General features: G+C 50.7%; 5 protein-coding genes across 5 annotated transcripts; 2 read left to right on the top strand and 3 right to left on the bottom strand.

Annotated features, from left to right (window-relative positions):
- Positions 1–1218: 1218 nt before the first annotated feature.
- On the bottom strand, positions 1219–3044 carry P170DRAFT_383756 (putative MFS transporter). Its single transcript, XM_024845658.1, has 5 exons — positions 2813–3044; positions 2741–2766; positions 2409–2694; positions 1948–2362; positions 1219–1896 (listed from the first exon to the last, which is right to left on the bottom strand). Exons 1-5 carry the CDS (start codon positions 2976–2978, stop codon positions 1269–1271), a joined length of 1521 nt encoding a protein of 506 aa, XP_024704439.1. The 5' UTR covers positions 2979–3044; the 3' UTR covers positions 1219–1268.
- A 500-nt stretch (positions 3045–3544) lies between these two features.
- P170DRAFT_509749 (uncharacterized protein) lies at positions 3545–4749 on the bottom strand. The gene is made up of 2 exons (XM_024854706.1): positions 4081–4749; positions 3545–4028 (listed from the first exon to the last, which is right to left on the bottom strand). The coding sequence occupies exons 1-2, from the start codon at positions 4689–4691 to the stop codon at positions 3650–3652; spliced, it is 990 nt and encodes a 329-aa protein (XP_024704438.1). The 5' UTR covers positions 4692–4749; the 3' UTR covers positions 3545–3649.
- Positions 4750–4995: 246 nt separating this feature from the next.
- Positions 4996–6775, top strand: P170DRAFT_175299 (uncharacterized protein). Its single transcript, XM_024842634.1, has 2 exons — positions 4996–6116; positions 6180–6775. Exons 1-2 carry the CDS (start codon positions 5021–5023, stop codon positions 6599–6601), a joined length of 1518 nt encoding a protein of 505 aa, XP_024704437.1. The 5' UTR covers positions 4996–5020; the 3' UTR covers positions 6602–6775.
- On the bottom strand, positions 6693–7969 carry P170DRAFT_383754 (formate/nitrite transporter family protein). The gene is made up of 4 exons (XM_024845657.1): positions 7671–7969; positions 7494–7614; positions 7080–7436; positions 6693–7024 (listed from the first exon to the last, which is right to left on the bottom strand). The coding sequence occupies exons 1-4, from the start codon at positions 7941–7943 to the stop codon at positions 6855–6857; spliced, it is 921 nt and encodes a 306-aa protein (XP_024704436.1). The 5' UTR covers positions 7944–7969; the 3' UTR covers positions 6693–6854.
- Positions 7970–9950: 1981 nt separating this feature from the next.
- Positions 9951–11687, top strand: P170DRAFT_408131 (bZIP transcription factor). The gene is made up of 3 exons (XM_024846715.1): positions 9951–10263; positions 10313–11447; positions 11494–11687. Exons 1-3 carry the CDS (start codon positions 10048–10050, stop codon positions 11592–11594), a joined length of 1452 nt encoding a protein of 483 aa, XP_024704435.1. The 5' UTR covers positions 9951–10047; the 3' UTR covers positions 11595–11687.
- The last annotated feature ends 1 nt before the right edge of the window (position 11688 follows it).

Genomic DNA, 11688 nt, shown 5'->3' with positions numbered 1-11688 from the left:
TTTGCTCCATGCAAGGATGTGCCAATATGGTATATAAGATGTGTTATAAAGTCTATCACCGAAGGCCGACGCAACGTGGCTTCGGTTTCCGAGTGCCCTCGGGTCCGGTGATCAGAGACGTGCATGAACTAGCTGATCTTGGTTCAGGGCTTGAACTTAATCTGGTCCCAGGGTGAGAAATAAGTGCGGCAAGGCGTGGACCTGACATGTCTGTGCATTGCTATCAAGTGAGGGGAGATGTGGCGAGTGTCTAGATCAACGGCCAAGACAACTGCTGTAGTCACAGTTCCATCACGTGTGGTTATTTCGGTCCCACATGATCGAGACACTCTATAGAAGCCACTATCTACAGGCAAACAAAGAGAACTCGGACAGACATGCATAAGTCTAAATTGTGACACCTGCAGGGTTGGATGGGCGTCGTGGCTGGACTCTGTATGTACAACCCCGGCCGAAAGCACGGGAACCCTAATGGCTCGATTTGTCTGCATGCAGCGTTAGCAGAGACCGGTTCCAGGCCACTGGAACAAAGTACGGAACGGTACTGTTAATAATCTCAGGCAGGGGTGTTTTCGGATCACCCGGCCTATTATGCAGTAGCATACAGTGCAGATATTAAGCTATATTAACGTATCTATGTCTGTGCGTGCATCCCAGTCTAGGTCCCAGTCTAGGCCTAGCACCTTAGAATAAGACAACCCAATCTATACCACTAGCCAGATAGAGAAAGGCATCGCAATGTATACCTCTTCAGATCAATTAACCTTCAAACCTCTTGTTTGCCCACAATATTACCGCGGAATATGCAATTGCTTCCGGTTTAGGTTGCTTTAAATCATGCCCAGTAATAGATTTCGCTTTGCACCTACTCGTAACAGTCTGAGGTCCATGGGTCTGTATTTGAATTACCACCGCCTATAGAGTCATTTCGGCTGCCATAGAAGTATGGTGTTTGGCGCTTTATACCAAATTCAAGTCGAATTCAGAATATTTAAGAATAGCCTGTCCACACCTACAGCCCGGAAAATTCGATATATGCAGGCTAGAGGTAGTTGAAGCAGAGAATAGTCTTTCATGTAGCATCGCTAGTTCGGTGCGATGCTGATTATGTTCTGCGACTTTGTATGGGTGAGCCTCCTACCTTGGTGGATGTACAGGCCGATGGGAATGTACTTGTTTTCTAAGAATGATATCGATGCCATCGGAATAGAAATATAGATCGAGAATATTAAATCCACTTATCATCACACCCATTCAAACCAACCTCATCACAAAACATACCTAAAAAACGGATTCTGCTTATCCGTCAGATCCTGAAACGCCAACTTATCCCTCAAGCTCTCATCCACATCCATGGCATCGCGGCGCCGATTCTCCCTCCTCAGCAACACATACAAAACCACCGCTGCCGCAATCGTAATACAATAACAAATAATCAACCCCTGCCAGAGCTCCGGATAATGCTGATCCACCGTCTTGCTGTTCACCAGCTGCGGCCCGATGATGTTGCCCACCGTGTACGCCACGAACACCGTCGCCGCCATGATGGTCTTCTTCGTGGCTCCCGCAACGTTGCTGGCTCCTAGTGTGATGATGAGGCTCACTACGGGCCCGAAGAATCCGGTAATCGCGTACCCGGCGACAGGTGTTGCGGGTTGATATCCCCATTCAGACTTCCAGATCATGACGCACCCGGCGATCACGGGGAGGCAGCAGGCGATGAGCATCGGGATGCGGGTGTTAGGGATCCGGGAGGAGATGAAGCCGCAGAGAGGGATGAAGATGACGCAGACGGCGCCGACGGGGAATTGGAATAGGATGGAGTCGAGGGTGTCGAAGCCGAAGGTGGAGACGATGAGGGGACCGAAGCCGGAGATGGCCCCGTTGATGGTGTATCTGTGGTGGTTAGCACGGCGGAGGATATGTGAATGGGTACGGTGGAATTACGCTGCGGCCATCATGATCGCCACAAGGTAGATCTTGACGTCGAGGAAGGCTTCTTTGATTTGATCCCATTTGATCTGTTGGCAGCGGACGCCGGTCTGGCCCTTACGGAGGCGCTCGACGGCGACGACGCGCTCTTCTGGCGACAGGAACCACGCGGACACGGGCGAGTTGGGCATGATGCAGCACCAGAGGCCGAAGAGAAAGGTCAAGGCTCCGGCAAAGATGTAGATGTATTGCCATCGGGTCAGCGCGCCGGACGTGATCTGGCCGAAGGCGTAGTTGAGAGCTCCGCCGATGATGGTGAACCACCCGGTGCCGGAGAACCACCAGGCCTGACGCATGGCCTGCTCTTGCTGGGTGTAGTAGCCGCTGACGATGGTCATGAAGCCGGTTGGCACGACACTCTCGACGAATCCTGTTCGGGTTAGATATGTAACGATGAGTTAGGGCGTGCGACGTACCGAGGAAAAACCGCTGGACAAACAGCCCCTGCCAAGTTGTTACACCCGCAGTAGCTGCACAGGTTATCGCCCACAGCATGACGATCGGTCCGAAGACGTATCGAATCTGAAATCGCTGCAGGATGAAGGTCATCGGGTACAGCCCGGCCAGCATACCGAAGTAGAAGATGGAGGTGGCCCAGCTGAGACGCGATGTATCTTTTGACGGTGGCGAGGTGGAATCATCCACCACCATCAAGGCCAAATCGGTCGTCATTCCAAAGAGAGAGGCGCTTCCCAGAATAGCCTGACAGGTTAGCGTGGTTGATGGGAACGAAGTGGAGAAGACCGACTTTATCCCAATATACAAATCCATAACCTAGAATAATTAGCTACCATCGCCCAGAAGAACGAGGAAAGCTTACCGATCAACATCGCCGGCATGAAGAACATATCGATCTTGCGCAGCACGCGTCTTTCCACGGCGGGATCAATCTCCTGCGCTTCGTCGCTTACCACCGCCAGCGCCGCATCCTTGTCGGCGGTGATGCCATCGGGGCGCTCAGCCGTTGCGCTGGGGACCTGGATCATCGTGAAGATTTTTATGAATGCTGAACAACAATCGCCATCTCAGGAAACGAGTTCCGGTAAAAGTATACAGGGCCGAATTTAAATCTATTGCTCACAAGTGCCTGAAAACCTTTCAAGTAGAAATTGCAAGGCGCCGGTGAACATTACTCCGTAGTTTTAGAGATTTGCGGAGAAACTTGCCGCTTGGGATTGGCGGGGCCGCTCCTGTTCTTGCCGATGTCGGATCGATGATCTATAGCATCAACATGTTTATATGAATTGGATATTGAACTATCTGCATTCATAGAATTGTCGAGTGTTGTAAATGAATGGTATGAGGTGATTGTTGAATTGGTCTTTGAACTGGGTGGAGAAAGAGCATCGAAGTTATATATAAATCTTCTGGACGCGGCACAAATTAACAAATGATCATGGCATTTTCAAAATACGGCAAAGAAATCAAATTTGGCCAAATAAGCATTAGTGTGAAAGTGAAAGAGATAATAATTTACATAAGGAAAAAAAAAAAAAAAAAGGTAGAGTGTTCAAGTAGAAGCACGAATCAGGCAAATACAAAACTAGCGAACCAAAAAGGTAGTCGAACAAGAAAAAGAAAACAGAACACCATCATTTCCTCCATTTTACATAATCATAATCTATAGAAAAGCATAATAGCAAGCATGATAGCATACTCACTCTCTCGCACTATAAACAACCTGCAACACCCCGGTAACAGACTGCACCAGTCCAAAAAACAACGCCAGAGCCAGCGCCACAACCGCAATCAAAAACGTATACCGCTGATTTGGCCGTCTTCTATCCAAAATCCACTGTTTGAGCGTCGTCGGCTCAGTTCGGTCATGCTCATCGCGCAAGATCTGCAACTGACGTCCCCAGTACGGATAATTCGAGATGTCGCGCGACGTTGGAGGAAACAGACCAGCCTCAAGGTCGATTTCGTCTTGTCGCTGCGCTTTTCGGACCCATCTCATGCAGTCGATGTTGGAGGCGGGGATGAGGAGGGAGAGGGTTTGGGCTGTTTCTTGGAGGAGGTTGGGGGGGAAGATGGTGCTGTGGGTGGGTTAGAGATCTGTTAAGATGTTCAAGCAAAGTGGTTACTTACCCATCTAGTCCATGTTTGTTACTTTGCAGAAAGGCAGATAGGTGAAATAGGTTTAGCACTTTTTGCGTTTCGGTAATCGTGAGAGAAAGATGATCCTGTGAACATTCCGTCCAGACGATCTGAAACGCACCGATGCGTTGGAGATTCAGGGCGTTGAACGCCAGTGGAAAAGGATCTGCATGCGGCAGTTGTTTGGATGTTGGAAAGCAATGATTGAGGAAGTCCTCCAGTGACTGAGTGGTTTCCCAACCCTCAGTGGAAATCATCAACCAGATCCGGACTGCGATTTCGACGGCTCGCATCGCAGGACCCAGTTGCGGGAACTCCGCATTCAATTCTTTGAGAAGGACATCGAGCGGAACAGAGGATTTTGATCTGATGGAATTGATCAAATCAAGAAGGTCTTGATGGGTTCGGATGTGGAGATTGTAGGCTTCGATGAATATCATATGGCTATTGTAGTAATCTATATAGGGATCTGATTGTCGAAGGGCGGCACCCGACAGGCCCCATAATGCAGGGAGCAACTTGGCTCTCAGTGCCTGGTTTCGAGAGTCGTCTAGTGCTTGATTGATAGGTAGTTGCAGGGCATTTTCAGGTTGGCTTGTCATGTTACAGTACTAGTGTTTGAGTGATGTAGGGTTTGTGGCAATCTTTGCTTTATAGATAGCACTTGAAGTTGAAACACTAGAATAATTCTGAAAGTCTGGGATCGAGAGTTTATTGAGATGGCAAGGCTTCTTCGTCTGGAAGGCTGGAACGCCAGCGCCAATTCATGATGCGTGCAACACTCAGCCACAATTCCCTGCAGGCGCTTAAATTCGGCGAATGATGAGGCTGACTGTGACGAGGCTCCCGCGCGGGGATCAACCCGAGACGAGGGAGAAGACGCAGGTCAGAGATCACAACCGTTCCCCACACTCGAAAGGCGATTCGAAATATGAGCGATACAATGGCAGTGAGCACTATGATTGAGCCACCCCTCAATAATGTAAAGCATTCCTATACCACCGGGCTTCAAGCGACCTGCGAGACATTCTGGCAGGGCCTGACTCTCGAAGAGAAGAACGCATCGACCAACCCAGAATATTCGCGCAGCTTCAACGACGAGCATGCCTGGGATCCCGCCGGTCCTGTTCAAGATGCTTGGAATAAAACAATTTATCCGAATATCCTCAAGCCGCTGTTTCTCGGGAACGGCGAAGCGATCTTCAAACGCCGCAGGAAACAGCCGCATTATATTATCACTTGCTGGATGGTTGGAAAGGAACGGCAATCAGCCCATCCATCGGTGGTGTTCATTTGTGATGATGCGAAGTTCTCTGAAAAAGCGCTGAAGCTCGTTCGAAAAAGCGAGGTACATGGGCGATGGGGGTTCCGAGTGTATGGATACAGGACCAAAATCGCCTCGAATCGCGGCGGCTCGGACAGAAAAGCAGAAGGGAACGGGGGCATTTGCGGCACATTGTTTAATGTAGGGGACGAGAGCAATGTATACGACTACAGTGCGACCATTGGAGGAGCAGTCGTGATCAACGGGGTATATTTCGGCGTGACAGTGTCTCACGCGTTTCTTGACGCTCATTACGGCGATCAGACCGACGGAAGCGATGACGACAGCGACGAGTCAAGTTCCGACACTGACCTTGACATCCTGGAGCATGAGGAGTCTATAAAATTGAGGGCGACACAAGCTTTTGCAACGGATAGTACCGGCTCAAATCAGACAAGGCTCCTAGGGGATATACCAGAAACTATGCCTGGCTTCGAGAATGGTAGAACGCAACCTGCATTTTGGTCTATAGAGGCTGACTGGGCGTTGATACGGCTCATTGACTCGGCTTCTCCGAAAAATTCTGTGTCTACTGAGGACGGTGAGATCGTGCTTTCGAAATACTCAGTCTGGGCAGAAGGCCGGGTGTGGGCGGCAGTCGGCCCACTGAAACCAGTCCCTGCAATTGCTTCCCAGACGTTGTGTGGTCTGTCAACGCCATATTCGGGGTTTCGAGATGTCTTTGCGTTGAGAATGAAACCAGGTAAGACCCCCCATGAGTAAAGTCTAGTCACAAATCTGCCGGAACGCTAAAACCTGCTGTTAGAACCAGGAGACTGCGGTGCATGGGTGGTGAATGCCGACGAGAAATCCGTTGTTGGAAGTATAGTTGCCGGATGCAGCGCCCAGGATATTACATACGTGGCGCCGGCTACTGAAATCTTCGAGGGAATCAAAAGTCGCTTCACCAGCATGCAGTTTCCTCCGGTTCACCAGCTTAGCCCGCAGAAAGTTGGAAGTTTCGAGTTGTGGCGGCTACTCGGAGGAGACTTAATAAAGGTGACAAGGCCGGCGCGATCCATGACCGAAGAAGAGCGTCGACTGCGCATTGCCCGTTGGGCTACGCGGAGATGGATGCGGAAGGTCGGATTGCGGCCATCTACCATGAAAGGTGTGGACAAGAGCCTGCTACCTGAGCAGCAGGGATTGTACCTCGACCCTGGGGTAGTTACCAGCAAACCAAATTAGGCGAACTTGAGGATATGAAGCTACTACCCGGTCGCCGAATACCAGGAGATCGAAAAAAAAGAGAGAGATCAAATACAAGAGAAGGAAGGAGCAGACCAAGGTTGAGGTCTTTGACTGACATGCTTGAAGACGTATTGAGATCTAGAGCCTCATTTCAGTTCAAGTTCGAGAAAATGGAAAGTTCATTCAAAGTATTGTGCGTTGGGGTTCATGGTAATCGTAGACGGGATTACAGTGTGGTGCCAAAATAACATCAATGGCTATTAATCTTAAACCCACTATCCATAGCCCCAGCAGAAGCCTCCACATCTTCCTTTCCCCTGGGAGCGAAGCTGCTCGCTTCGGACTTATCTTGTCCCTTTCGAAGACCGGTAAGAGTGATAGTCTCTTCCTTGACAAGATACATGTACCAATAGTATGTTCCTGGAAACAGTCAGTATACAAGTTTCGACGAATATCGAACCCCCGAGGAACTCACCAACAAACAACCCACCACCCACAATATTCCCCAACAAGGTCGGAATGATCCCTTTCCAAATATACAGCCCAATATTCAACCCCGGAGCCTTCAGCCAGATCGCCATCGGAATAAACGTCATATTAGCCACAACGTGATCGAATCCCAGAGACACGAAGGCGAAAATAGGCAGCCAGATCCCGATGATCTTGGATGATAACTCCCGTCCTTGCAGACCAAGGAAGCAGCCCAGACAAACGAGCCAGTTACATCCGATGCCGCGGAGGAAGATCATGTGGAAGTCTGGGGTGAGTTGCTTTTTTGTGGCGAAGGAGATGACTTGGGATTTGTAGGGGTCGGCGGAGAAGGTTTCACCGTCTGTGTTGGGTTAATTACTGCGCGCGATTGATGTCGTTTGGGATAGAGAGGACATACAACCGAATATGATGGCCACGATGAATAACGAGCCGGCGAGGTTTCCCCAGAAAGTGACGAACCAGTGGAGAAGCATTTTGGGCCACGAGAGTCGGCGCTGGAGAGCAGCTACTGTGGTATACTGCACAGTACATTGTTAGGAGGATCTAGAATATGGATTGGGCATGTGGAGCTAACCATAAACGACCCCGTGCATAGATCTGCTCCTGTCAGGACGATTATGCATAACCCGTACGGGAAAACCAGCGCCCCGATGGTCCGGATGAGTCCCGGGGCATTGTCCTGGAACCACGAGGCAGTATTTGTACTGAGCACGGTTCCGCATGCAAAAGCAAGGAGACATCCGGCGGAGAAAGCGCTGAAAAATACCTTATCCAGGCGCATATTGCCCTTGGTGGCTCCGGCGCGGGAGACCAGCTCGGCCACTTCCGGGGGAGTGTAGGCGTCCATGGTGAGGAGAGTAAAGGAGTAGTAACGATAGACTACGGGGAGCGAGGAAAGGGGTAAATCGCAGTACATGTATTATAGGAGATGCAAATCCCTGATGAGATAATATGATAATCCGATATACTCAACTCCGCCAAGATCTCGACAATGATCGCCAAGCGCCCCCAATGGCCCAATCAGCAAGGGACCTGCTTATCGCGGATCGACGGCATTCCTTTGCCCACCGCAATGGGCGAGTCATCGCATTGGCTCTTATCGTGGGGATTCTTTTCCGCGGAGGTGCGTCAGCCTGGGGAATGGGCATCCAATGTGGAGCCAGGGATAAGGGCTGAATGTTCCACTATGGCCTGGGGTGGTACTGCAGTCTACTAGTTCATGTTCCATGTAGGAGTTCTCCAGCTTCAGGATGATCTCTTCGGTTTTGGGCGACGTGCTGGACTCATAATATGAGAATCTTATATCACATGCGGCCGATCCATGTACTCATCACGTAGATGGCGTTGTCGGTGAGAGCTTAACTGGCCATGGCTGGCGAACCGTCGGATGGCTGCTTGACCCTCTCCAATTGGTGACCACCATGCCATGATTGCCCTCACGAACCACGGATTTCTCACTCTGCTCAGAAAGAGCATGTTAGTCATGTATCACTGGATTGTTATTCGCGGGCAAAGCCCTGCTGAATACCGGAGCGGCAGGACGCACCTTTACCTGGCCCACGGGTTTGACAAGAACTTTGTTCTCGACAACTGATACCGTCTTGAGCAATGAAGAAGTGTAATTGACTACTGTGCAACGATCCAAGCAGAATCCTGGTATTTGCCAAATAGATGCGACGTCATCTGTAGTACAGCCAAGCACTTCGGCATGCCGATGCGTGGCAGCCCGGGAATAAATAAGCTGGAATTGATCATCGGTCGGACTCGAACTGAACTATTGATCGTCGTGGATCGTCATATTATGGAGTAGATCATTCGAAGAAATTCAGAATAGATTCACCGCCATGCATGATTCGACGGGTCTGGGAGTGCTGGTCCTGATGATTCTCTTGACGGCATACAAGACCCTACCCTGATGTGGCATGTACGTTCAGCAATCAATCGAATTCCGATAGCACTGACGACAAGGATTTGATTTTTCACCTGATTATCGCACGATTGTACATCGCTCCTACGTCATTTAGTTCGCTAACCCCCGACTGTCTGTTTCTGCCGTCATTAGTTCAAACTTCAAACGATCGCCTCAGAGTGATTGCGACTAACATCCACAACTCCACGTGTTCGATATTTCCAGAGCAAACCTCTGCGGAGTCCTTTTTGGTCCTTGTATCTCGATATTTCCTGCTCCAGATTCCACAAGTATTGCTCTGGGAGGGGTGCATTGTCTTGAAGCGAGAGATAAGCCCTACCAGCCGTATGAGATCTAGTCTCGCGCCATGACATTGGACCAGAAAGGGCTATACGTGGTCTCGCACCTTTTGGAGAAGGGCATTTATCCCGAGACTTATCTTTGAAACAGGCCATGGTCGACCGGAAATTATCGGCGAGAGAGCAGGTCGACGAACAGCCTCAGAAACAGGTCTTTGCTAGCTTTGACTTGCGGTATGTGTTTAAACGAGGACGCCCCGACGAGAATGCTGAAGACTGTGGACTACTACCTTCATGCGTAAGGAGATTGTCCCACATGATCATGCAACCGCCCAAATCCACAATCCACTAATCGAACAACGCAGACAGCGTGATCGGGCCGCACAGCATCTCGGTTGGGAGTTGCACGAAGTACTCGACGGAAACCCAAGACGGGACTGGGCCGATATGGAACCAGCCGGCTAAATAGAATTCCAGAGATCATGGCGTGATTCGAAGCGATAGGGGCGTTCTTAGCGCGAACCACGCAAGAGAGTGGCCAATTGGCAAAATGCGTGAGCCGAGGATCGGCAAAGATTATCTGATCACAATCGAGCCGAGGGATCTTTTTGCGTCTGACATGTTATATGCCCCCACCTGCGATTGATTCTTCTCCCCGCTGATATTCTCATCGTTTGTCGTTGTATTCCGGTTACTCGGTCTGTTATTCCAGTGTCAGGAATTGCTAATTTCCTGAAGCCAACATGGCCGATCATGATTTGGCGCGAACCCTCTCGGCGCGATATTATCTGCCGGGGCGCATTTTGCCGAATCCTGAGCTCCAATCTCGACCGGACGCGAGTGTGGAGGTTATTAGCAGGGAAAGCTTCGTTCATCGATCGACGCCTATGACTTCTAATCGAGTGAGTAAGCGTGGGCGACCGAGGATGTCGCCGTCGACAACAGACACAGCGTCTCATGTATGTAGTCTTTCCTAATAAATAGGATGATAGAGTCTGACGAAATCAGGACCGTCGCACTCAGGTTCGACACGCACAACGAACCTACCGCCAGAAGAAAGAGACAATGTTCCGCGATATGAGAAATCGGGTCTCGGAGCTGCAAGATACCGTGGAGCGAATATCCTCGTCTCTCGCCGACTTCCACGAAATGGCCATCCAGTCCGATCTGCACGTCACCCATCCATATCTATTCGACAGGCTCAACGAGACAATCGCCCAGGTACAGAGTAGCACCCCGAGAAGTGACCAACACTGGACCCGTACAGAAGACATCCACGCAACAAACCATCCACTCTATCCCACCACGACTACCGACCCTGACCCAGTCACATTCGGCTACATGATCAACCCCGAGGACCAGCAAGACCCCAACTCCCACCTCCCAACCTCTCACGAAAGACACCGACCCGTCCGGTTCTGCCATCCTCTATACTCCTACCACCTGCGACACATCGAGAAGCCTCTCCCCGGCAGCTCCGCACACACGCACAGCCTCCACGAGACCGACTTCTCGCGACGCCTCCACCGCTACTGTCTCGAATATACCTGGCGCATATTCATCGATCCACACGCCAACGCGCAGGACTTCTACCGCATCTTCAGACTCGTCCCCTGCGTCCGCTACACGGACAAAATGCGCCCGTATCTAGAGTGTCTCGTGCGGTCGGGGGCGCAGGAATCGTTGGATATAGCGGCCGCACCGTTCTACTGCATCGGGGGCGCGGGAACGCATTACCCCCGAAAACAGAACGGGGTGCCAGTCTATCCGGAGAATATGCGTCTTCCGAGGAGGATTCTGAGCGTGATGCCGTTTTCGGGCGCGAGGGATGATAAGGTCGATGAGGCGAGTGAGGAGAGAGATGCGCTGCTCAAGGCCCTGGGGTTGCATGGTATATGGCTCGATTGTCATGATGTGCAGGGGTATTTGGAGGAGAAGGGGCTGGCGCTGGATGGTCCTTCGTGTGTCTATGCGTCTGGGTCGGGTGCTGTTGCGAAAGCGTCCGAGGGGGTGGATGAGGGTGTTATGGATGTGGATGCGCATGAGGAGAGTGTGGTGCCTAGGAAGTTTCACATCGGTGATGGAACGTCAGTGAGATCGCGGACTAGCGATTTGACCCTCAATGTGGAGGGCTTCTTTCGCTGTGAGTTTCTCACCCGGATCATCTTGGGCCTATGCTAATTTGACAGTGCTTCTGAAAAACATGATTATACTAGGCCGAGCACCAGGCTTTCGACTGAGCGATGTGGAAACGGCTTTCAAGTCGACTGCGAAGTTATCGGCAGCCTGAAACATTGTTATGGAATTAATCTATAACTATCCAGTCATTAGTGTTAATGTTCTCACGAGGTTATCTGTCACGTCATGTCATGTCAACATTTCTC

Source organism: Aspergillus steynii (assembly GCF_002849105.1).
Source record: "Aspergillus steynii IBT 23096 chromosome Unknown P170scaffold_4, whole genome shotgun sequence".
NCBI classification, from domain to species: Eukaryota; Fungi; Ascomycota; class Eurotiomycetes; order Eurotiales; family Aspergillaceae; genus Aspergillus; species Aspergillus steynii.
Note: the sequence above shows the minus strand (reverse complement) of the source record. Positions and strands in the feature narration are given on the sequence as shown.

Coding starts and splice junctions, on each gene's coding strand:
- P170DRAFT_509749 (XM_024854706.1), bottom strand. CDS start 4,691: ATGACAAGCCAACCTGAAAATGCCCTGCAACTACCTATCAATCAAGCA. Junction 4,029..4,080: donor AACAAACATGGACTAGATGG/GTAAGTAACCAC, acceptor ACCCACCCACAG/CACCATCTTCCCCCCCAACC.
- P170DRAFT_383754 (XM_024845657.1), bottom strand. CDS start 7,943: ATGGACGCCTACACTCCCCCGGAAGTGGCCGAGCTGGTCTCCCGCGCC. Junction 7,437..7,493: donor CGTGGCCATCATATTCGGTT/GTATGTCCTCTC, acceptor AACCCAACACAG/ACGGTGAAACCTTCTCCGCC. Junction 7,025..7,079: donor GGGTGGTGGGTTGTTTGTTG/GTGAGTTCCTCG, acceptor GACTGTTTCCAG/GAACATACTATTGGTACATG.
- P170DRAFT_408131 (XM_024846715.1), top strand. CDS start 10,048: ATGGCCGATCATGATTTGGCGCGAACCCTCTCGGCGCGATATTATCTG. Junction 10,264..10,312: donor CAACAGACACAGCGTCTCAT/GTATGTAGTCTT, acceptor TGACGAAATCAG/GACCGTCGCACTCAGGTTCG. Junction 11,448..11,493: donor TGTGGAGGGCTTCTTTCGCT/GTGAGTTTCTCA, acceptor CTAATTTGACAG/TGCTTCTGAAAAACATGATT.
- P170DRAFT_383756 (XM_024845658.1), bottom strand. CDS start 2,978: ATGATCCAGGTCCCCAGCGCAACGGCTGAGCGCCCCGATGGCATCACC. Junction 2,695..2,740: donor GATTTGTATATTGGGATAAA/GTCGGTCTTCTC, acceptor CTAACCTGTCAG/GCTATTCTGGGAAGCGCCTC. Junction 2,363..2,408: donor TGTCCAGCGGTTTTTCCTCG/GTACGTCGCACG, acceptor TAACCCGAACAG/GATTCGTCGAGAGTGTCGTG.
- P170DRAFT_175299 (XM_024842634.1), top strand. CDS start 5,021: ATGAGCGATACAATGGCAGTGAGCACTATGATTGAGCCACCCCTCAAT. Junction 6,117..6,179: donor TGCGTTGAGAATGAAACCAG/GTAAGACCCCCC, acceptor ACCTGCTGTTAG/AACCAGGAGACTGCGGTGCA.